Source organism: Salmo salar, chromosome 05 (assembly GCF_965601325.2).
Source record: "Salmo salar chromosome 05, fSalSal1, whole genome shotgun sequence".
Classification (NCBI taxonomy): Eukaryota; Metazoa; Chordata; class Actinopteri; order Salmoniformes; family Salmonidae; genus Salmo; species Salmo salar.
The window spans coordinates 66,147,746-66,171,602 of NC_138295.1; the positions used below are offsets into that span (position 1 = coordinate 66,147,746).

The 23,857-nt window shown below is 42.9% G+C and overlaps 1 protein-coding gene across 1 annotated transcript in view; it reads left to right on the forward strand.

Moving 5' to 3' along the window:
* Positions 1-5,436: 5,436 nt before the first annotated feature.
* Positions 5,437-23,857, forward strand: part of lars2 (leucyl-tRNA synthetase 2, mitochondrial) — a 44,571-nt gene continuing 26,150 nt past the window's right edge. The window contains exons 1-7 of the mRNA XM_014201261.2: positions 5,437-5,573; positions 14,364-14,629; positions 17,655-17,786; positions 21,632-21,723; positions 21,805-21,865; positions 21,974-22,063; positions 22,576-22,719. Of these exons, the coding sequence (XP_014056736.1) occupies positions 14,375-14,629; positions 17,655-17,786; positions 21,632-21,723; positions 21,805-21,865; positions 21,974-22,063; positions 22,576-22,719 (774 nt within the window). The 5' untranslated portion in view covers positions 5,437-5,573; positions 14,364-14,374. The remainder of the gene's footprint in view (positions 5,574-14,363; positions 14,630-17,654; positions 17,787-21,631; positions 21,724-21,804; positions 21,866-21,973; positions 22,064-22,575; positions 22,720-23,857) is intronic.

Consider the following 23,857-nt stretch of genomic DNA (forward strand, 5'->3'; position numbering starts at 1 on the left):
TCGGTTAAGACATCTACTTTGTGCACGACACAAGTAATTTTTCCAACAATTCATTACAGACAGATTATTTCACTTATAATTCACTGTATCACAATTCCAGTGGGTCAGAAGTTAACATACACTAAGTTGACTGTGCCTTTAAACAGCTTGGAAAATTCCAGAATATGATGTCATGGCTTTAGAAGCTTCTGATGGGCTAAATGATATAATTTGAGTCAATTGGAGGTGTACCTGTGGATGTATTTCAAGGCCGACCATCCAATTCAGTGCCTCTTTGCTTGACATCATGGGAAAATCAAAAGAAATCAGCCAAGACCTCAGCAAAAAAAATTGTAGACCTCTAAGTCTGGATCTTCCTTGGGAGCAATTTCCAAACGCCTGAAGGTACCACGTTCATCTGTATAAACAATAGTATGCAAGTATAAACACCATGAGACCACACAGCCGTCATACTGCTCAGGAAGGAGATGCGTTATGTCTCCTAGAGATGAATGTACTCTGGTGCGAAAAGTGCAAATCAATCCCAGAACAACAGCAAAGGACCTTGTCAAGATGCTGGAGGAAACAGGTACAAAGTATCTATATCCGCAGTAAAACGAGTCCTATATCGACATAACCTGATAGGCCGCTCAGTAAGGAAGTAGCCACTGCTCTAAAACCACCATAAAAAAAGCCAGACTACGGTTTGCAACTGCACATGGGGACAAAGATCATACTTTTTGGAGAAATGTCCTCTGGTCTGATGAAACAAAAATGGAACTGTTTGGCCATAATGACCATCGTTATGTTTGGAGGGAAAAGGGGGAGGCTTGCAAGCCGAAGAACACCATCCCAACCGTGAAGCATGGGAGTGGCAGCATCATGTTGTGTGGGTGCTTTGCTGCAGGAGGGACTGGTGCACTTCACAAAATAGATGGCATCATGAGGTAGGAAAATGATGTGGATACATTGAAGCAACATCTCAAGACATCAGTCAGGAAGTTATAGCTTGGTCGCAGATGGGTCTTCCAAATGAACAATGACTCCAAGCATACTTCCAAAGTTGTGGCAAAATGGCTTAAGGACAACAAAGTCAAGCTATTGGAGTGGCCATCAGAAAGCCCTGACCTCAATCCCATAGAAAATGTGTGGGCAGAACTGAAAAATCATGTGCTAGCATGAGGCCTACAAACCTGACTCAGTTACACCAGCTCCGTCAGGAAGAATGGGCCAAAATTCACTCAATTTATTGTGGGAAGCTTGTGGAAAGCTACCCAAAACGTTTGACCGAAGTTAAACAATTTAAAGGCAACGCTACCAAATACTAATTGAGTGTATGTAAACTTCTGACCCACTGGGAATGTGATGAAAGAAATAAAAGCTGAAATAAATCATTCTCTCTACAATTATTCTGACATTTCACATTCTTGAAATAAAGTGGTAATCCTAACTGACCTAAAACAGGGAATGTTTACTAACATTAAATGTCAGGAATTGTGAAAAACGGAGTTTAAATGTATTTGGCTAAGGTGTATGTAAACTTCCGACTTCAACTGTACCTTCTCACAGGAATACCAGTGTTACCTCTGCTATAACTTAAATCATTTTGATTGTAACATTATTTATAATCTAACAATGGGCCTGGCAACTGTGGCCTATAACAAGTCCCAAAGTCTACCATATAGGAACAATTTTCATTTCACAGTCTTCTTTAAAATGTTAATCAAAATATTGACTGAAAATGATCAATCAATATTTATGCTAGAAACCAATTAGAAATGTAAAACCACTTGATTGAATGAGAGAAAAAGTAAAACAAAACATTATTTTTGTGTTTTGATGCTGCCTTTTACATGCACTGAAACACCAAAAAGGGTTTTCACAACACTCCTAAAAATACAACAACACCCTCTTAAAAACACAATTATTCAGATTGTAGAACCACTTTGGTGTTTCAGGGTGCTTCCATTCTGTTTTGAAATCCATTCATTGTATCAGAACACTTAATTTGCGTTTACATTCAAACACCCTCCAAACACCAGATCTCAGTTCAAGTGCACTATTTATGGTTTTACTACACAATGATAGTGTTTTGAGTCTTTCTATTTTAACAGTACAGAGTCCAGGAAGATAAATCCCTTGCCCAAACAGAGAACACCCTCACACTGTGATGTGAACTCCCAGGGTGTTTCACCTTGTGTCTTTACCTAAGGGTCTGTATTGAACCACAACATCAAAGCACATCAATGGAGATTGACTTTAGGATTAGTGACCCTCAGACAAACTCATCCTATTCTCAATATTCTAAATACAATCCATTGTCTATCTATACAACTCTTAGCCAATCCTGTCATAGTTTCATATCAATCCTCCAATTGGCCTTGTTTCTTTCTTTTTTTAAGATCAGATGATAGAATAGTACTCAATCCACCTTGAATTGAAGGAGAATTTTGACCTTCATGAATGTATCATGTACATAAGTACTGTACTTATGTGCCCAGTGTCCTGTTCGTTCATTCATTCATTCATTCATTCATTCATCAGTGATCAGTTGAAGGAAGCTTATTCTTTAAAAGGGCAGTAGGAGGAAACTGTTTAAATAGTGTCAAAAACCCATTTTCCTATTCCATCTTTTTCTCCTCATAACCACATCCTGTGAGTTGTGCCCTGGGCAGGGACGTGGTCCTCTTGACTCTGATATACAACGTGAAAGGAGAGCGGCCACGGCACCCCAGGATTAGTTTAGCACATTAACGTCAGACTATGGATAGTGCAGAGCCTTTCTGTTCTGTGCTGTTTCTCTGCCACTCGCTATCCTGCCCACCACACCACACCTCCACCACCCACCCGTCTCCATCTTTCACTTATTTTTCCCTTTTTCTGTGTTCCTTCCCTCTGTCTGCGAGTCAGTCAGATCAAAGGTGCATGCTCAGGGGATCTCTCATAGAGAAATGCCACTGATTAGACGAGGCATCCTCCTCCACGTTGAATCTATCTCTTCTGTAATGGAGATGGAGTGCATGGAAACACTAGTCTGTACTCTGTACAGTCATCATAATACCATGGAAGTCCACATCAAAGAGGCACGTGCTACTGCAAGATATAACAGAAGGCCTTTCAGTTTTTGTGTAGTAGTTAGTGATTTTATAAGTTTGAGGAGAGCCTTTATGTGTGTGTGTGTGTGTGTGTGTGTGTGTGTGTGTGTGTGTGTGTGTGTGTGTGTGTGTGTGTGTGTGTGTGTGTGTGTGTGTGTGTGTGTATATGTGTGTGTGTGTGTGTGTGTGTGTGTGCGTGTGTGTGTGCGTGTGTGTGTGTATATGTGTGCGTGTGTGTTTGTTGGTTCGCCTAACTCCCCGTTCCACAAATCTAAATCTTTTAACTGAAAATAATCTGGTGTGGAGATAAAAGGGTTGCTAAGGTAACCAGCAGAACCGTCTCGTGCCTGCCAGCCATTGCAATTAATAAAATAAAGCAAACGCTGTAGTGTAAAGTTTGAACTTTTAACATGTATAGTTTAATATTTAGCTGTTAGATCCAAGTTATTTAATTTGAATGAGAACAATAACTTATGTGTAGGCTAAAGTCAACAATTTCCCTTTATTGACACAAAATACTCCATAACCTTTGTAATACAGACTCACTGAATGTAATACAGACTCACTGAATGTAATACAGACTCACTGAATGTAATACAGACTCACAGAATGTAACACAGACTCACAGAATGTAACACAGACTCACAGAATGTAATACAGACTCACAGAATGTAATACAGATTCACTGAATGTAACACAGACTCACTGAATGTAATACAGACTCACAGAATGTAATACAGACTCACAGAACGTAATACAGACTCACAGAATGTAATACAGACTCACTGAATGTAATACAGACTCACTGAATATAATACAGACTCACTGAATGTAATACAGACTCACTGAATGTAATACAGATTCACTGAATGTAATACAAACGCACTGAATGTAACACAGACTCACTGAATGTAATACAGACTCACTGAATGTAATACAGACTAAATTAGAAGACAGAAGTTGGGGTTGACTACACAGTATATCTTGGTCATTGCTGACTGTTACTGTCAAAGTGACTCAGCATTTCTTTCAGTTAGTTCCTGAGGATATCATCATGCGATAAAACAGGTTGACAATGTGGGCAGAAACCATGTCATTTGAGAATGCAACTGCAAGCTTTTCCCTTTGAGATCACAACTATGGGAAAAATTGCATCAAGGCGACACTGAGAATGCCTATACTGAATTTTTATCAGTGGGTATGGTGTCTGTTATGACAGTGAAACAGAGAAAAGTTTTGTTGTTTGAAAGACATTCACAGCACATTGACAACAATGAACAAACGAGAAGTAGAGCTGACTGTGAAACTAGAACGTGCTGACCTTGAGAAAATAGTCTCATTCCTATCCCATCTAACTTCATCCAAAACTTCAAATAGACTTTTCTATTTCTTAGTATCCAAAATGATTACATTTGCATATACATTCATCCATCATGTTTTGATTGGTTTCAGTTAACTGATTTGTTTTCATTTTGGGAATAATAACAAGATGTCTTGTCAGGTAGGCACACACAAGAACTCACAGATGAACTCACATGCCCGCCCGCATGCACAAACACACACACATGTACGCAGGCATGGACACACACACACACACACACACACACACACACACACACGCGCACGCACGCACGCACGCACGCACGCGCGCGCCACACACACACACACACACACACACACACACACACACACACACACACACACACACACACACACACACACACACACACACACACACACACACACACACACACACACACAGTCACACACAAAATCAATATATGAGCACAGCTGCAGAGAAAGATAGCCACACACTGTAAGAGAGATCCCCTAACTCACCAGGTTGCCCATACAGTTGAGTTGTGGAACAGACCAGACCCATTTTGGATGACTGTTGGGTATAAAATAAAGTCTAGGGTCCCGCAAAAGTGTGCCACACAGATGACACGTAACATTCTACACTCAGAAAAAAAAGGGTACCAAAAGGGTTCTTCGGCTGTCCTCATAGGTTTACATGGCACCTTTTGGTTTCCATGTAGAACCTCTCTTTGGAAAGGGTTTTTACATAGAACCCAAAATAGTTCCACGTAGAACTAAAAGAGTACTACCTGGAACCAAAAAGGGTTCTTCAAAGGAATATCCTATGGGGACAGCTGAAGAACCCATTAACCCCTACATGTATTAAAAAAACAAAAAACATAATGATATATCAAATGTATATTTAACCTCTTCATTTAACATTCATAGTAATTAACTAAAAAAAACTAAAAAACATTAGTGTTTATCAGTAAAGTACTTTGGAACCCACCCTGTTACAATGTTCCAAGAGGAAGCTGTCAATAAAGCTTTTATAAACAAACATGGCGGCGCACATGGAGGTGTGAGCTATGACAACAGGAGCACGACTTTACGTGCGCAATAACATTTTTAATCTGATATAGATAATGGTTCATGATAAAAGTCATATCGCTTAATGCAAGGATTTGGGAATTGAACACAGTGAGTAACTTCAAACCCTGTGATCAAAGCTATTTTTTAACAGACGTTCAACAATGCATCTAGCTTACAAATGTCACTAGCCAGCTAATGTGGCTGTCAGTGTCATGTCAAGAATGGATAGCTCGAGTCGCGATCTAACTTAGCTAGCTAGCTATGTTTCTTATTAACTGTATTCGTGATTAATTTCTTGAATAACTAACAAGCACATATTATTATCTTACACAAATGCGAATGTATGTGAACTTGGAATAACGTGATTTGCATCGCCTGAATCTCTCAAGGTGTATGCAAGGCTCTCCATGGTAAAGATATGGCATTCACAAGGGTCAATGTAACCATAGAAACATCTCATCCTCTATCTCTCTCCTACACACTCTCATATGCACAGACACAACCTTGTTTATGTCTCTTTCTCTCTATATATCTCTCTCTGCTCTAGCTGGAGGATAGTGTGTTTGTGGCATTGCACTGATCTCCCATAGAGACTGTAGAGTAGCTCGGCTACAGCAGAGCAGATGTCTCTATGGTTTGAGTGGGTGTTTGAGGAGAATGAATGCTGCTGGCTGGTGAGCGAGCGACACTTGCTCTACAGTCTGCAGACAATCATAATTTCAAATGTTTCAGTATTATTGACTTGGTCGTGCATGAAAGATACTGACATATACTGTTTGTACATGTAGTGATGTTTTTCTGATTTGTTTGATATATTTGGAGGTATTAAACATTTAGTTGAATTCTCAAAGATAGATAACTTATGTGAAACCAACTCCTTCAAGTTATCCATATAGTGAGGGATAAAAGTATTTGATCCCCTGCTGATTTTGTACGTTTGCCCACTGACAAAGAAATGATCAGTCTATAATTTTAATGGTAGGTTTATTTGAACATTGAGAGACAGAATAACAACAAAAAATCCAGAAAAACACGTAAAAAATGTTAGAAATTGATTTGCATTTTAATGAGGGAAATAAGTATTTGACCCCTCTGCAAAACATGACTTAGTACTTGGTGGCAAAACCCATGTTGGCAATCACAGAGGTCAGACGTTTCTTGTAGTTGGCCACCAGGTTTGCACACATCTCAGGAGGGATTTTGTCCCACTCCTCTTTGCAGATTTTCTCCAAGTCATTAAGGTTTCGAGGCTGACGCTTGGCAACTCGAACCTTCAGCTACCTCCACAGATTTTCTATGGGATTAAGGTCTGGAGACTGGCTAGGCCACTCCAGGACCTTAATGTGCTTCTTCTTGAGCCACTCCTTTGTTGCCTTGGCTGTGTGTTTTGGGTCATTGTCATGCTGGAATACCCATCCACGACCCATTTTCAATGCCCTGGCTGAGGGAAGGAGGTTCTCACCCATGATTTGACGGTACATGGGCCCCGTCCATCGTCCCTTTGATGCGGTGAAGTTGTCCTGTCCCCTTAGCAGAAAAACACCCCCTAAGCACAATGTTTTCACCTCCATGTTTGACCGTGGAGATGGTGTTCTTGGGGTCATAGGCAGCATTCCTCCTCCTCCAAACACGGCGAGTTGAGTTGATGCCAAAGAGCTCCATTTTGGTCTCATCTGACCACAACACTTTCACCCAGTTGTCCTCTGAATCATTCAGATGTTCATTGGCAAACTTCAGACGGGCATGTATATGTGCTTTCTTGAGCAGGGGGACCTTGCGGGCGCTGCAGGATTTCAGTCCTTCACGGCGTAGTGTGTTACCAATTGTTTTCTTGGTGACTATGGTCCCAGCTGCCTTGAGATCATTGACAAGATCCTCCCGTGTAGTTCTGGGCTGATTCCTCACCGTTCTCATGATCATTGCAACTCCACGAGGTGAGATCTTGCATGGAGCCCCAGGCCGAGGGAGATTGACAGTTGTTTTGTGTTTCTTCTATTTGCGAATAATCGCACCAACTGTTGTCACCTTCTCACCAAGCTGCTTGGCGATGGTCTTGTAGCCCATTCCAGCCTTGTGTAGGTCTACAATTTTGTCCCTGACATCCTTGGAGAGCTCTTTGGTCTTGGCCATGGTGGAGAGTTTGGAATCTGATTGATTGATTGCTTCTGTGGACAGGTGTCTTTTATACAGGTAACAAACTGAGATTAGGAGCACTCCCTTTAAGAGTGTGTTCCTAATCTCAGCTCGTTACCTGTATAAAAGACACCTGGGATCCAGAAATCTTTCTGATTGAGAGGGGGTCAAATACTTATTTCCCTCATTCAAATGCAAATCAATTTATAAAATTTTTGACATGTGTTTTTCTGGATTTTTTTGTTATTATTCTGTCTCTCACTGTTCAAATAAACCTACCATTAAAATTATAGACTGATCATTTCTTTGTCAGTGGGCAAACGTACAAAATCAGCAGGGGATCAAATACTTTTTTCCCTCACTGTATCAGTATGCTTACAGATTCATTGAGTGTATCAGTGTGTCACCTTCTGCATAGATATGGACGAGCTAACTACCACTAGGCTATAGGCTCTTTAGAGAAGTTCCCAGGGGGTCCCTTCATAGACACAGCCCACCAGCTCAGGGATATAGTCTAGCATACTGTATAGAGTGAGAACCACTCGCTGTCTTCTATGGCAGTCTTGCAATGAGGATTTGGTGACCAGGAAAATACTCTATTACTAGAGGGCCTTGACTTATATGCTGTGTGGGATGGAACACTTCTTGGTAAATATTTTCATGACGTGTCATGTCAGCAGCATCTGTGTCACTTGAGTGTCTATGTGTGAGTGTGTCCTCTGTTCCCAAAGTTGTTGTGTTATTGTTATTATAATAATATAGGCTAAATCTATCTAAATCACTTTTTGACAGCATCACTTTGGATTTAAACAACTTTCTATACTTGTTTGCTCGGCATGGCAGAAGGGGATAGAAAGTAGTATTGGGCAGTATCCAGATTTTCATACTGTCCTTCTCTCACCCCGGGATATATGTTTATTTTTAGATATATACAGTACCAGTCAAAAGTTTGGACACAACTATTCATTCCTGGGTTTTTCTATATTTTTACTATTTTCTACATTGTAGAATAATAATGAAGACATCAAGACTATGAAATAACACATATGGAATCATGTGGTAACCAAAAAAGTGTTAAACAAATCAATATTTGTATATTTTATATTTGAGATTCTTCAAAGTAGCCACCCTTTGCCTTGATGAGAGCTTTGCACAGCCTTGTCATTCTCTCAACCAGCTTATGATGTAGTCACCTGGAATGCATTTCAATTAACAGGTGTGCCTTGTTAAATAGTGGAATTTCTTTCTTTAATGCGTTTGAGCCAATCATTTGTGTTGTGACAAGGTAGGGGTGGTATACAGAAGATAGCCCTATTTGGTAAAAGACTAAGTCTATATTATGGCAAGAACTGCTCAAATAAGCAAAGAAAAAAATGACAGTCCATTATTACTTTAAGACATGAAACATTGAAAGTTTCTTCCAAGTACAGTGGGGGGAAAAAAGTATTTAGTCAGCCACCAATTGTGCAAGTTCTCTCACTTAAAAAGATGAGAGAGGCCTGTAATTTTCATCATAGGTACACGTCAACTATGACAGACAAAATGAGAAAGAAAATTCCAGAAAATCCATTGTAGGATTTTTTTATGAATTTATTTGCAAATTATGGTGGAAAATAAGTATTTGGTCACCTACAAACAAGCAAGATTTCTGGCTCTCACAGACCTGTAACTTATTCTTTAACCTCTTACATCTAGACGTTTCACTAGCGGAACACCTGCTCCAATATCCAATGATAGGCGTGGCGCGAATTACAAATTCCTCAAAAATACAAAAACATCAATTTTTCAAACATATGACTATTTCACAGCATTCTAAAGACAAGACTCTCCTTTATCTAACCACACTGTCCGATTTCAAAAAGGCTTTACAGCGAAAGCAAAACATTAGATTATGTCAGCAGAGTACCCAGCCAGAAATAATCAGACACCCATTTTTCAAGCCAGCATATAATGTCACAAAAACCCAGAAGACAGCTAAATGCAGCACTAACCTTTGATGATCTTCATCAGATGACACACCTAGGACATTATGTTATACAATACATGCATGTTTTGTTCAATCAAGTTCATATTTATATCAAAAAACAGCTTTTTACATTAGCATGTGACGTTCAGAACTAGCATACTTCCGGGGAATTTACTAACAATTTACTAAATTACTCACGATAAACGTTCACAAAAAGCATAACAATTATTTTAAGAATTATAGATACAGAACTCCTCTATGCACTCGATATGTCCGATTTTAAAATAGCTTTTTGGTGAAAGCACATTTTGCAATATTCTAAGTACATAGCCCAGCCATCACGGGCTAGCTATTTAGACACCCGGCAAGTTTAGCCTTCACCAAAATCAGATTTACTATTACAAAAGTTTGATTACCTTTTGTTGTCTTCGTCAGAATGCACTCCCAGGACTGCTACTTCAATAACAAATGTTGGTTTGGTCCAAAATAATCCATCGTTGTATCCAAATAGCGGCGTTTTGTTCGTGCGTTCCAGAAACTATCCGAAATGGTAAATCAGGGTCATGCGCATGGCGCAATTCGTGACAAAAAAATTCTAAATATTACATTACCGTACTTCGAAGCATGTCAACCGCTGTTTAAAATCAATTTTTATGCAATTTATCTCGTAAAAAAGCGATAATATTCCGACCGGGAATCTCCTTTTCGGCAAACAGAGGAAAAAACACAAAGACGGGGGCGGCCAGTGCACGCGCCTAGGCCCACAGTCCCTTGATCGGCCACTTGAGAAAGGCGATAATGTGTTTCAGCCTGGGGCTGGAATGACGACATTCAGGTTTTTCCCGGGCTCTGAGAGCCTATTGGAGCCGTGGGAAGTGTCACGTTACCGCAGAGATCCTTTGTAATGGATTGAGATGTCAAAGAAAGACAATAAATGGTCAGACAGGCCATTTCCTGTAAAGGAATCTCTCAGGTTTTGACCTGCCATTTGAGTTCTGTTATACTCACAGACACCATTCAAACAGTTTTAGAAACTTTGGAGTGTTTTCTACCCAAAGCCAATAATTATATGCATATTCTAGTTTCTGGGCAGGAGTAGTAACCTGATTAAATCGGGTACGTTTTTTATCCAGCCGTGAAAATACTGCCCCCTAGCCATAACAGGTTAAGAGGCTCCTCTGTCCTCCACTCGTTACCTGTATTAATGGCACCTGTTTGAACTTGTTATCAGTATAAAAGACACCTGTCCACAACCTCAAACAGTCACACTCCAAACTCCACTATGGCCAAGACCAAAGAGCTGTCAAAGGACACCAGAAACAAAATTGTAGACCTGTACCAGGCTGGGAAGACTGAATCTGCAATAGGTAAGCAGCTTGGTTTGAAGAAATCAACTGTGGGAGCAATTATTAGGAAATGGAAGACATACAAGACCACTGATAATCTCCCTCGATCTGGGGCTCCACGCAAGATCCCACCCCGTGGGGTCAAAATGATCACAAGAACGGTGAGCAAAAATCCCAGAACCACACGGGGGGACCTAGTGAATGACCTGTAGAGAGCTGGGACCAAAGTAACAAAGCCTACCATCAGTAACACACTACGCCACCAGGGACTCAAATCCTGCAGTGCCAGACGTGTCCCCCTGCTTAAGCCAGTACATTTTCAGGCCCGTCTGAAGTTTGCTAGAGAGCATTTGGATGATCCAGAAGAGGATTGGGAGAATGTCAGATGAAACCAAAATAGAACTTTTTGGTAAAAACTCAACTCGTCGTGTTTGGAGGACAAAGAATGCTGAGTTGTATCCAAAGAACACCATACCTACTGTGAAGCATGGGGGTGGAAACATCATGCTTTGGGGCTGTTTTTCTGCAAAGGGACGAGGACGACTGATCCGTGTAAAGGAAAGAATGAATGGGGCCATGTATCGTGAGATTTTGAGTGAAAACCTCCTTCCATCAGCAAGGGCATTGAAGATGAAACGTGGCTGGGTCTTTCAGCATGACAATGATCCCAAACACACCGCCCGGGCAACGAAGGAGTGGCTTCGTAAGAAGCATTTCAAGGTCCTGGAGTGGCCTAGCCAGTCTCCAGATCTCAACCCCATAGAAAATCTTTGGAGGGAGTTGAAAGTCCGTGTTGCCCAGCGACAGCCCCAAAACATCACTGCTCTAGAGGAGATCTGCATGGAGGAATGGGCCAAAATACCAGCAACAGTGTGTGAAAACCTTGTGAAGACTTACAGAAAACGTTTGACCTGTGTCATTGCCAACAAAGGGTATATAACAAAGTATTGAGATAAACTTTTGTTATTAACCAAATACTTATTTTCCACCATAATTTGCAAATAAATTCATTAAAAATCCTACAATGTGATTTTCTGGATTTTTTTCCCCTCATTTTGTCTGTCATTGTTGACGTGTACCTATGATGAAAATTACAGGCCTCTCTCATCTTTTTAAGTGGGAGAACTTGCACAATTGGTGGCTGACTAAATACTTTTTCCCCCCACTGTACAGTCGCAAAAACCATCAAGCGCTATGATGAAACTGGCTCTCATGAGGACCGCCACAGGAAAGGAGGACCCAGAGTTACCTCTGCTGCAGAGGATAAGTTCATTAGTTAACTGCAGCTCAGAAATTGCAGCCCAAATAAATGCTTCACAGAGTTCATGTAACGGACACATTTCAATATCAACCTTTTAGAGGAGACCTTCAAGGCCTTCATGGTCGATCTGCTGCAAATAAACCACTACTAAAGGTCACCAATAATAATAACAAACTTGTTTGGACAAAGAAACATGTGCAATGGACATTAGACCAGTGGAAATCTGTCTTTTGGTCTGATGAGTCCACATTTTTGGTTCCAACTGCTGTGTCTTTGTGAGACGTAGAGTAGGTGAACCGATGCTCTCCGCATGTGTGGGTCCCGCCGTGAAGCATGGAGGAGGAGGTGTGATGGTGTGGGGTGCTTTGCTGGTGACACTATCTGTGATTTATTTCAAATTCAAGGCACACTTAACCAGCATGGCTACCACAGCATTCTGCAGCGAAATGCCATCTCATCTGGTTTGCGCCTAGTGGGACTATCATTTGTTTTTCAACAGGACAATGACCCAAAACACACCTCCAGGCTGTGTAAGGGCTATTTGACCAGGATGGAGAGTGATGGAGTGCTGCATCAGATGACCTGGCCTCCACAATCACCCGACCTTAACCCAATTGAGATGGTTTGGGATGAGTTGGAGTGAAGGAAAAGCAGCCAACAAGTGATCAGCATATGTGGTAACTCATTCAAGACTGTTGGAAAAGCATTCCAGGTGAATCTGGTCGGGAGAATGCCAAGAGGGTTCAAAGCTGTCATCAAGGCAAAGGGTGGCTTCTTTGAAGAATTTGTTTAACACTTTTTTGGTTACTACGTGATTTGATATGTGTTATTTCATAGTTTTGATGTCTTCACTATTATTCTACAATGTTGAAAATAGTAAAAAGAAAATAGAAAAACCCTTGAATGAGTAGGTGTGTCCAAGCTTTTGACTAGTACTGTGTATATATATATATATATATATACAAATTTAACATCAATTGTAATAAAACACAAACTCAGATTTTGAAAAATTATAATTGCATATGTTGAAGCTTAGACCCTATTTCACACCATCCTTTTGTGTTATTCTTGCCATCTGTTTAGACACAAAATGCCTTAGAATGCACGGTGGGTCTCATTTCAATCATATAAATATATTTCCTAGAATGGACCTATCCCTTCAGACCACTGCAATTTGGCTGGTACACCGTTGACATTTTAAATAAAATAAAAATGTTAACATCTAATTACTACCACAATGATGACTGCCAGTCCACCCACCGTCGAATGTCAACTTAAATGGTCATGGCTATTCTGTTGTCTATATTTCTATGAGTTCAATAGGTTTTCTATGGAGGATTGACAGTATAATATAAAACAACTGATATTTCCATTCAAGTCAACATTCTCTGATGTGTGGGACCTCCAACCATCTCTGTGGTACCATTTGAAAGTTTAAAATAGATTTTATACCCATTTTAGTAAATGTATCAGCCAAAACATGACACCCACCCCTTTATCCAAGAGAATGTTTTCTGAACCGATAGCAGGCACAACACAAAACCCTAAGATTATGTCAAATAGGGTCTAAGCTACAACATATGTGAATATTAAAAAATATAAATAATACATATAAAATAAAAAAAATGTCAGACATTATAAAATAATTTGACAACCCTGTTTGTAAGCTTTTAAATTTGATCAACCTCGTTTATCTTTTACAGTGACGTAGACATGGATTTCTCATGATATGGTGGGGTATGCAAAATGAGTCAACTTTGAGTACATTCAGGTGCAAAAAGTCACTTTCTGAGCACTTCTACAATGGGCAAATATGTATGGAAGATATCGTTCAAATCAAAAGGAGTGCTGTCAAAAAGTGATTGAATTCAAATGGATTTACCCTATAATATCTTATTGGGTTACCTTGGCAACTGTGTGTGTGTGCCTTTTTTCAGCAAAGTTTTTGCCTTATGTGACCTGATGCCTTCAGGTGTTATTGAACATCTATAACTGTGTTAATGAACAGGTATTACTCAACAACTATTGTTAACCAGAATCAAACTCCAGACTGTTATTTTCATCCTGTTCCTAGCAGTCTATTTTCCTTAAGAATGGGTACGAGCTGACTGAGGCTTTGGCTGCAGCTTCTGTGTGCTCTGCTGTCTTTTCTTGTGAGCAGAGCACTAATAGAGCTGTGTCCTGTTACCTAGGTAACAGAGCCATGCAGATGGCAGCGTACAGAGTGTCTCTCTGCCCTCGTGGCAGTGGCCTGTTCAGGTTGGGGTTGGGGCGACCCAGGGCTGACTGTGCCCCCCTGCCCGGCCTACTCTCCCCCTGCCCCAGAGACGGGGCTCGGACCCTGTTCAGCGAGACAGGGGTCTGGGACAGGGACTATAAAGCGGACACCAGAAGCAGGGTGGAGCAGTGGTGGCACCCCCGTATCATGGAGCAGTGGCGGAGGGATACGCTGGAGGAGGTGAGTTGGCAGCAATTCTTAAGTTCTCTCTTTGCTTTCTGTTGGCCCTTAGTAGAGGCTTCTGGGAAAGATTGTCAGATGAATATTTTAAAACACCCCTGGCTTTAGTTCCAATTATAATCTAGCCTAATATTCAACCATACTCTGGTAATTAAGCATCCTTCAGAATTACCATAGTCATCATGGGACATTAGTACCTGGGCCTATTGCTATGTTTATAAACTCAGCAAAAAAAAGAAAGGTCCCTTTTTCAGGACCCTGTCTTTCAAAGATAATTTGTAAAAATCCAAATAACTTCACAGATCTTCATTGTAAAGGGTTTTAACACTTTCCCATGCTTGTTCAATGAACCATAAACAACTAATGAACAGTCGTTAAGACTCTAACAGCTTACAGATTGTAGGCAATTTTAAGGTCACAGTTATGAAAACTTAGGACACTAAAGAGGCCTTTCAACTGACTGAAAAACACCAAAAGAAGGATGCCCAGGGTCCCTGCTCATCTGTGTGAATGTGCCTTAGGCATGCTGGAAGGAGGCATGAGGACTGCAGATGTGGCCAGGGCAATAAATTGCAATGTCCGTACTGTGAGACGCCTAAAACAGCGCCACAAGGAGACAGGACGGACAGCTGATCGGCCTCGCAGTTTCAGACCACGTGTAACAACACCTGCACAGGATCGGTACATCCGAACATCACACCTGCGGGACAGGTACAGGATGGCAACAACAACTGCCCGAGTTACACCAGGAACGCACAATCCCTCTATCAGTGCTCAGACTGTCCGCAATAAGCTGAGAGAGGCTGGACTGAGGGCTTGTAGGCCTGTTGTAAGGCAGGTCTTCACCAGACATCACTAGCAACAATGTCGCCTATGGGCACAAACCCACCGTCGCTGGACCAGACAGGACTAGCAAAAAGTGCTCTTCACTGACCAAGCGCGGTTTTGTCTCACCAGGGGTGATGGCCGGATTTGCGTTTATCGTCGAAGGAATGAGCGTTACACCGAGGCCTGTACTCTGGAGCGGGATCGATTTGGAGGTGGAGGGTCCGTCATGGTCTGGGGCGGTGTGTCACAGCATCATCGGACTGAGCTTGTTGTCATTGCAGGCAATCTCAACGCTGTGCGTTACAGAGAAGACAACCTCCTCCCTCATGTGGTACCCTTCCTGCAGGCTCATCCTGACATGACCCTCCAGCATGACAATGCCACCAGCCATACTGCTCATTCTGTGCGTGATTTCCTGCAAGACAGGAATGTCAGTGTTCTGCCACGGCCAGCGAAGAACCCGGATCTCAATCCCATTGAGCACGTCTTGGATCTGTTGGATTGGAGGGTGATGGATAGGGCCATTCCTCCCCCCAGAAATGTCCGGGAACTTGCAGGTGCCTTGGTGGAAGAGTGGGGTAACATCCCACATCAAGAACTGCCAAATCTGGTGCAGTCCATGTGGAGGAGATGCACTGCAGTACTTAATGCAGCTGGTGGCCACACCAGATACTTACTGACTGTTACATTTGATTACCCCCCCTTTGATCAGGGACACATTATTCAATTTCTGTTAGTCACATGTCTGTGGAACTTGTTCAGTTTATGTCTGTTGTTGAATCTTATGTTCATACAAATATTTACACATGTTAAGTTTGCTGAAAATAAACGCAGTTGACAGTGAGAGGACATTTATTTTTTTGCTGAATTTGTGTGTGTCTGTCTGGTTGAACCCTGTTTAGTGTTCCCTTTGGGAGGCCTTCTGGTTTGCGTAGACTCAAACATTCATTAAATCATAGTCTTACTGTCTAATATTCTTGACTCATAGGCGTAATATGCTTAGTAATGAAGTAACCTATTCACAGTCTCCTGTTTGTCCGTCTCTGTTTTTGGTTACTGTTGTCACGACCATCAACAGTCTTCCAAGGCAAATAGTACTGAAGCTGACCCTGACATCCAATGCTGTCACGACATTGTTACAAACCCACAATGCATCATGATTCAGCCCAGGCTATCCACACAAAAAGTCTTCAGTCCATCAATGAGCTCCTTCAAGATAATTTCAGCTGTTGTTTTTGCCTATATAAAGGTTGTTTAGTCAGTCTGAGCTCATTGAGTTATTCAGGCCCCTCTTGGCCTTGGGTGATTCATACAGAGTGAAGTCCCAAATGGCAACCTATTTCCTATTTTTTGCACAGGTTGACGTTTATTGTCATGAGTCTTGTCATGGAGGCAGAACTGAGCGATTGCCCCTTAGATAGGCCAGCTGCAAAGTCAAAATTGGCTATATAGTAAAAATGTATGAAAACAAAAATGTGCTTTTTGGTCTAAATTTAGGGTTAGGCATTAGGATTAGCCATGTGGGTGAGGTAAGGGTTAAGATTAAGTTTGAAATCAGATTTTATGACTTTGTGTGGCTGTGCCAGCTAGTGACCACTATGCAGAGCTGCCTCCAGAACAAGATTCATGACGAAAAATGCTAACCTGCATGTATTGCACTACCTTTGACCAGGGCCTGTAGGAAATAGGGTGCCATTTGGGACGCAGACTGTATGTACTCCAGATTGATGGCAGAGTGAGGGGCTATCTGGCCTGGCTGGCCTTTCTCAAAGACACTGGGAATCAGTGTTGCCTCACACACTCTGGAAACCTGCTGCACCCAGACATACAGACAGAAGAATCCAGGAGCTAGGAGTGAAGTCTAGCACTGACCCAGGCTGTATAACCCTTAGGGGTTTAACCACAAAATCCTAAAATCTGATTTTAAACCTAATCCTAACCTCACCCACACTGCTAATCCTAATGCCTAACAATAAATTAAGACCAAAAAGCACATTTTTGTTTTCAATCATTTTTAAAACACTGGCATGAACGCACAGTAAGCTATATACAGTGTTAGTTGTGCTAATCACATGTTGCCAGACACAGATTTGTAGGGCTAGTTCCTGTCAAACATGTTGTATAATTATTGATTGTGAGGCTCTCACAAGCCTCATGAAGTCTATTTCCCTGAGCATGTGTTTGTTGTCTTCCCCAGAGTTCCCGTAGGAAGAAGTTTTATGTCCTGTCTATGTTCCCGTACCCCTCCGGCCGTCTCCACATGGGCCATGTACGGGTCTACACCATCAGTGACACCATCGGACACTTCCAGAGGATGAGGGGCCACCAGGTAATAATAATATATACCATTCAGCAGATTCTTTAAGCCAAAGCGACTGGCCCTGATTAGTAGCTGGAGATACAACTGTGAAAAGCTAAGCTGCCCATACTGGTAACTTTTATCATTTCTCCTTTCCACCCCTCTATGCATGTCTGTCTCTATGGCTCTCTCTCTCTCTCTCTCTCTCTCTCTCGCTCTCTATGCATGCACACAAATTGTACTGTCACGACTCCAGGTTAGTCACGTAGAAGCATACAGCTGTGAAGCACTTTGTGTGCAGTCCACAAGGTCACCGTCCGTTCTCACTCCCTTTACATCTTCTCTGTTATGGAAGCCCTGATCCATCATCATTACGGCCTTGATGTTCTGTCTAGTCTGAATCACAGTTGGCATCTGTTCTGCAGGAGGTGTGTGTGTGGAGGCTGTTTAAACTGAGAGAGATGCTCCTCTGCCTTTGCCTTCTAACTCGGCTCTTAAAAGTGCAATCTGGGAATGAGTTCAATTGTCATTTCAAAGGACATTTCCCCAGCCTCAACTGCTGGGGCTGCCATTTTTCTGAAAAAGGATTTGCGTATTGTAGCTTTGAGTGCCCCCATTGTCCCTGGCCCAACGTTACACTGCGCTTACCTAAGTGCTCTTAGCCACGAGACCACTTTTCAGTGGGACTACCTACGCATGGCACATTACCAGACGTGATTACGGCATAAAAAGGTTTCATGTCAAAACAATTACTCTTTCAGTTGGTGAGTCCCTCTAAGACATCTGCCTTTAAGTGTTTCTGCAGGGGTAAGACAAGCTCCCCCTATCCATTGTAATGTGTTGACGACTCTCCCCCTCATAGAAAAGTGTGAAAGATGTGTGTTGGTGTTTAAGAGAAATGATGATCAGACCGTTGGTGTCTTACAAACCTGTGGTGACAAATGACTCCCCAGAGACACCATTCGGGACCAGGGACTGTCACTGTGTCCCCTAATGCAGCCAGTCACCAACAGCTTGAAATGGTTGCTAAATAATTCACTGTGACCCTCACTCATTTATCTCCCTCTCCCCTCCTCCCCCTCTTTCTCTCTCCCCCCACTCTTACCCTCCATTCCTCTGTACTGTATACTGTTCTAAACCATTACTCCAGCCATTCTTCTTTGTCACAATAACAACCCCCCCTCGTTTGGTGTGTGTTGTAGGCCCTCCTCTCTCAGGCTACATCCCAAATGGCACCAGATTCCCTTTATAGTGCATTGTTTTTTACCAGGGTCTATGGGGCTCTGGTCCAAAGTAGTGCACTATATAGGGTGCCATTTTGGATGAATCCTCAGGGGCTGATTTTAATGAAGCCTGACAAAGTGATGTCAGTGTTGTGTAAGTGTGGCACAACAGGCCCGTCATTGTTTTGTAAGCAGCAGGGTTTTGTTCCCTCCCACTCAGAGAGAGATGGCTACCTTTCTGTCTTCATATGGATTTTCTTAGCAGGTAGGCTGTATCTGGGCTACCAGCAGTAAGGCTGTAATGCTGTCTTCCTAACCACTATTTTAGTTGTCGTATGGACCGTCGTGGATTGACAGCTACACGCTGCTGCCCAATTGGATATCTGTCTGTCAGCATCTGTCAGAGAGAAAGATAATCCATTTACTGTGTCCACACACACACACACACACACACACACACACCAGAGAGAGAACAAGTTGTCTTCAACTAGTTCATTCGTTCTAGGAGATTACATTTGTAGAGACAAAATCCCTTCCATGTAGCCTAGTTGTGGTGTGATGTTTAGTAAAATCCCTTCCCTGTAGCCTAGTTGTGGTGTGATGTTTAGTAAAATCCCTTCCCTGTAGCCTAGTTGTGGTGTGATGTTTAGTTAAATCCCTTCCCTGTAGCCTAGTTGTGGTGTGATGTTTAGTTAAATCCCTTCCCTGTAGCCTAGTTGTGGTGTGACGTTTAGTAAAATCCCTTCCCTGTAGCCTAGTTGTGGTGTGATGTTTAGTTAAATCCCTTCCCTGTAGGCTAGTTGTGGTGTGATGTTTAGTTAAATCCCTTCCCTGTAGCCTAGTTGTGGTGTGATGTTTAATGGTTAGACTGCCTGTGGCTCTGCTCTGCTTTCAGCCTGCAGCTCATCTCTTCACAGATGGAACCGGAGCTTTTGGGATGTGTGTGGGTGGACACACATACACTTTAGCATAGCCATGCCAATGTGTTGCATGCCCAAAATCAGCCCCCTCCCCTGGGACTCCTGTCTGTCAGGCTGTCCTGCTGGCCTGGATGGACAAGTCCCTCCCTAATATACATCTAAGTCTTCCACTCTGTGGGCAGGTTTCTCGCTTAGCTCCTCCTCTATCCACAGGTTATCTATAGGTTATCCATAGGTTATCCATAGGTTATCCATAGGTTAAATGTAGGTAGTACAGTCGTAGTGGGGGAGTTAGTCTTGACTTTGGCCCTGGGGTTGTTGTGGAGCATCGACTGTTAAAAAGAGATGATGGTTTGCCTCTGACATAGTCTCATTGGGCTGATGTAACTTTGAGAAATGAACCGAGGCAGACAGCCTGTCCCTGTCCATCAGGACTTCATTTAAACCTGAACAACGCTGTATTAACACGGCAAGCACATCTATTTAAATGACGGTAGGATCTTCTTTATATTACTAGATCTACAGGTGCTCATTTCTCTAGTCAGTGTCTGTATGTTTTACCTCGGCACGAAGGCGCTCACTTAGACTGATAACATCCATCACTCGGCTTTACAAATTAGGCCCAGGCAGTTACCAAGGATACCGATTTGTCTGAAGCGTCAGACTCGTTAGTCGATACACACTCCTCTCCTCTCTCCTGTCCCCCTCACCTCTCTCCTCTCTCTCTCTCTCTCTCTCTCTCTCTCTCTCTCCTCTCCTCTCTCTCTCCTCTCTCTCCTCTCTCTCTCCACTGCTCTTCCATTCTCTTCTCCACTCCTGCCTTGACTGCCTCTCTGTTTTGTTTCTCTTGCGTAAGGGTGGAAGAAAAGTGAAGGATCAAGAAGGAATAGTGAAGGGGGAAAAGAGCTTGTGAGAAGCGGAGGGAAGGAGGGAGACACTGGTATGAAGAAGTGGAAATAAGTGAGAAAACACATTATGAGGAGAGGGGTGAGAAGGGTGGGACCGACTCATTGACTGACTGCAAGCAAGCAGAAGCTGGAAGCCTGTATAAACCTCTGATCACATCTGTCAGTGCTGCAAAGTATAATGCCTTACATCACAACATCCCCATACTAGTGTGAATTAAATATTGATGATGATGCAAACAGAGAGGCCTTGATTCCTATTACCATCCTCCATGTAACACATCCAATCAGACCAGCGCCAGTATGTTCCCTCCTATTCTAATGTATAACTCACATTACAACATTAGGCCTTTCTGGGCCTGTGCACAGCCACTCTACATGCATTAGATGTTATGTTCCCTCACCTCTCTGCCTTACGCTCTGGTTGGGTTTAACAGCTTCTACGTATATTACATGTCTTCTGGCATAGAACAGAGATTATGGAAAAGGTAGACACTGTTGTGCATGTTTAAAGATGCATGCTCGACAGTATTACGGTCAAATGCTCTTGTACTAGGGATGTGCTTGAGCACTCTCAAACCAGTCTGTGTTAATGGGATATACTGAAAAGTCAGGTATGATATGTTCACATATGGTATCTGTGCCGGTTTGTTGTCTGAAGCACAGCTATAGCTGTATTAGTAATTGCCAGGCCTTTAGTAATTGCCAAGTATTTTAAATGGAATTGAACTGTTTTCTTGGGGGCTGTGTGTAACGTGTAAAACCCAATGCGCTGGGAAGAACAGCCAGATTTGATATGTAACTGATTTCTGTGTAACTGCTTTTAGGTGCTAAACCCAATGGGCTGGGATGCTTTTGGACTCCCAGCAGAGAACGCTGCCATCGAGAGAGGCCTTGACCCAGAGGAATGGACTAAGAGGTACAATACAAGATATGACACAAACAGATCTCTCTCTCCCTCTTTCTCTCACTCATTCCCCCTAACGTCCTCCGTCCCCAGTAATATCCAGTCCATGCGGGAGCAGCTCGACAGCCTAGGGCTCTGCTTTAATTGGGACAAGGTGAGTAATGGGAGGAGCTGAGCACCACCTCCAACCGTCCAGTGGGAGGCTCTGTGTGGGTGGATGACTCATCTTGTGGATCCCTCTGCTTCCCTCTCCTCTGACCAGGAGGTGACCACCTGCCTGCCAGACTACTACAGGTGGACCCAGTGGCTGTTCGTCAAGCTCTTCAATGCAGGACTGGCCTATCAGAAAGAGGTAGATTCAGGGGGCCTTGAGTCTGTCCAATCCTTGTCATGGGCTGTGTCTCAATAGTCCAAAGTGGTTTCCTCTCTTCATCTCCTTTCCATCTCTGCTGACGAGGAGATGATGACACTTTGGACTAATGTGATGCAGTCATGCCCCTGGTATTGTCATGGGCCGTGTGTAGAGCTCCAGGGAGGCAGGATGAGGGAGACACCCCAGGAGGATGACTCTCAGGCAGGCCACAGAGGCTCAGTGGCCTGGGGAACAGTCTTCAGTAACTATGGAGCCTCCTGTGGCTTTGTGAGGAAAACACATTTTGTGTAGTAGATTACAGACAATCGGAAAATCTGTGCTGTAGTGGAGAGGTCATGTAGTTTAATCAGATGCAAGGTATTTTGGCACTCGTATCAGTAGACATCTTTCTCTGATTTGATCAGCTCCTGTGATGTTGGCTTATGTTTGTCTTTGTCTGTGTGTATTTGTAGTAATTGTAATCTGTGTGTGCGTGTGTGTGTGTGTTCCAGGCGGTGGTGAACTGGGACCCTGTGGACCAGACGGTGTTGGCTGATGAGCAGGTGGATGACAGCGGGTGCTCCTGGAGGTCTGGAGCTCTGGTGGAGCAGAAATTACTCAGGCAGTGGTTCATTAAGACCACCAACTACGCCAAGGTAGGTGTGTGTGTGTCTCGTGCGCATGGAGGGTGTGTTGGTGATAAGCCCGTCAGCAGCAATAAGGGTCAAAGGGCGTCCTATCACATCAATCTCGCCACCTGCGCCTTTTGGCATAATCTGATTGGCTGGCTACATTAGAGGCTGTGTGAGAATGGAAGGGGGGGAGACCCCTCTGATGTCAATCACTGCAGAAACCATGGCAGCAGCTTCAACCCTGGCTGTGGATCAAACCTAGGCTCAAGTTGGATCTGTTTTCTTTCAAATACTTTAGCTGTGATTGAGTGATCTTACCTGGCACAATGGAACCAGTGGAATAGTTCCAAAAGTGCAAACTACAAAGCCCACCCATCTGGCACTTCAGACTGGGTCAATCAAATGCTCAGAGTATTTGAAAGAAAATAAATACTACTTGAACCCAGCCCTGTCTGTGTAATCAGCAGCCTGCTGAGAGTGTCATTCCCAGGCTGGCCTCGCCGGTCCGGGCCAGTCTGACTGATGAGAAACCTCCACGTCTCCAGCAGCAGGGTCTCATAATCACTACCAGCCACTACCAGCTACGCTCTGGGTTGAAATTACCCTCTCTGGAGATTTATTTCACCCATGGGATGGACACACACGCACGCACGCAGCTTGAACCTGGGCACATGGAGTGAGAGTTACTGAAGGTGTGCTGATTCCAACCTCTCCAGATGAGGAATGGTTGGTACTGAGAAGCTCTGAGTGGAAGCCTTCCAAACCGGTCTGATTGGTGGGCCAGAAGGTCAGGTTCCCTTTGCTGCTAGAGCCTTGATTGATAAGGGTTGATTGATGTGTGCGTGCATGCTGCTAACATTTCCAGTTTCCCCTGGTAAAGACATACACTAGTCACTCACACATTAACCAGTAGGCTTCAGCAGTATGACCCTGTCACTCCACTTTATCTCTGAGATTCACGCACACACACACACACACACACACACACACACATACACACATGATGCACACAGTTAATAATTACATTGACAATAGATGTTTTCTATTTCATGCATAATCACACACACTGATGGACTCACTAATTTGAACACATCACACTGTAGTGTCATGTAAATCAACACAATGGCATTCACTTCAATTACCAGCCTCACACAGACTTTAC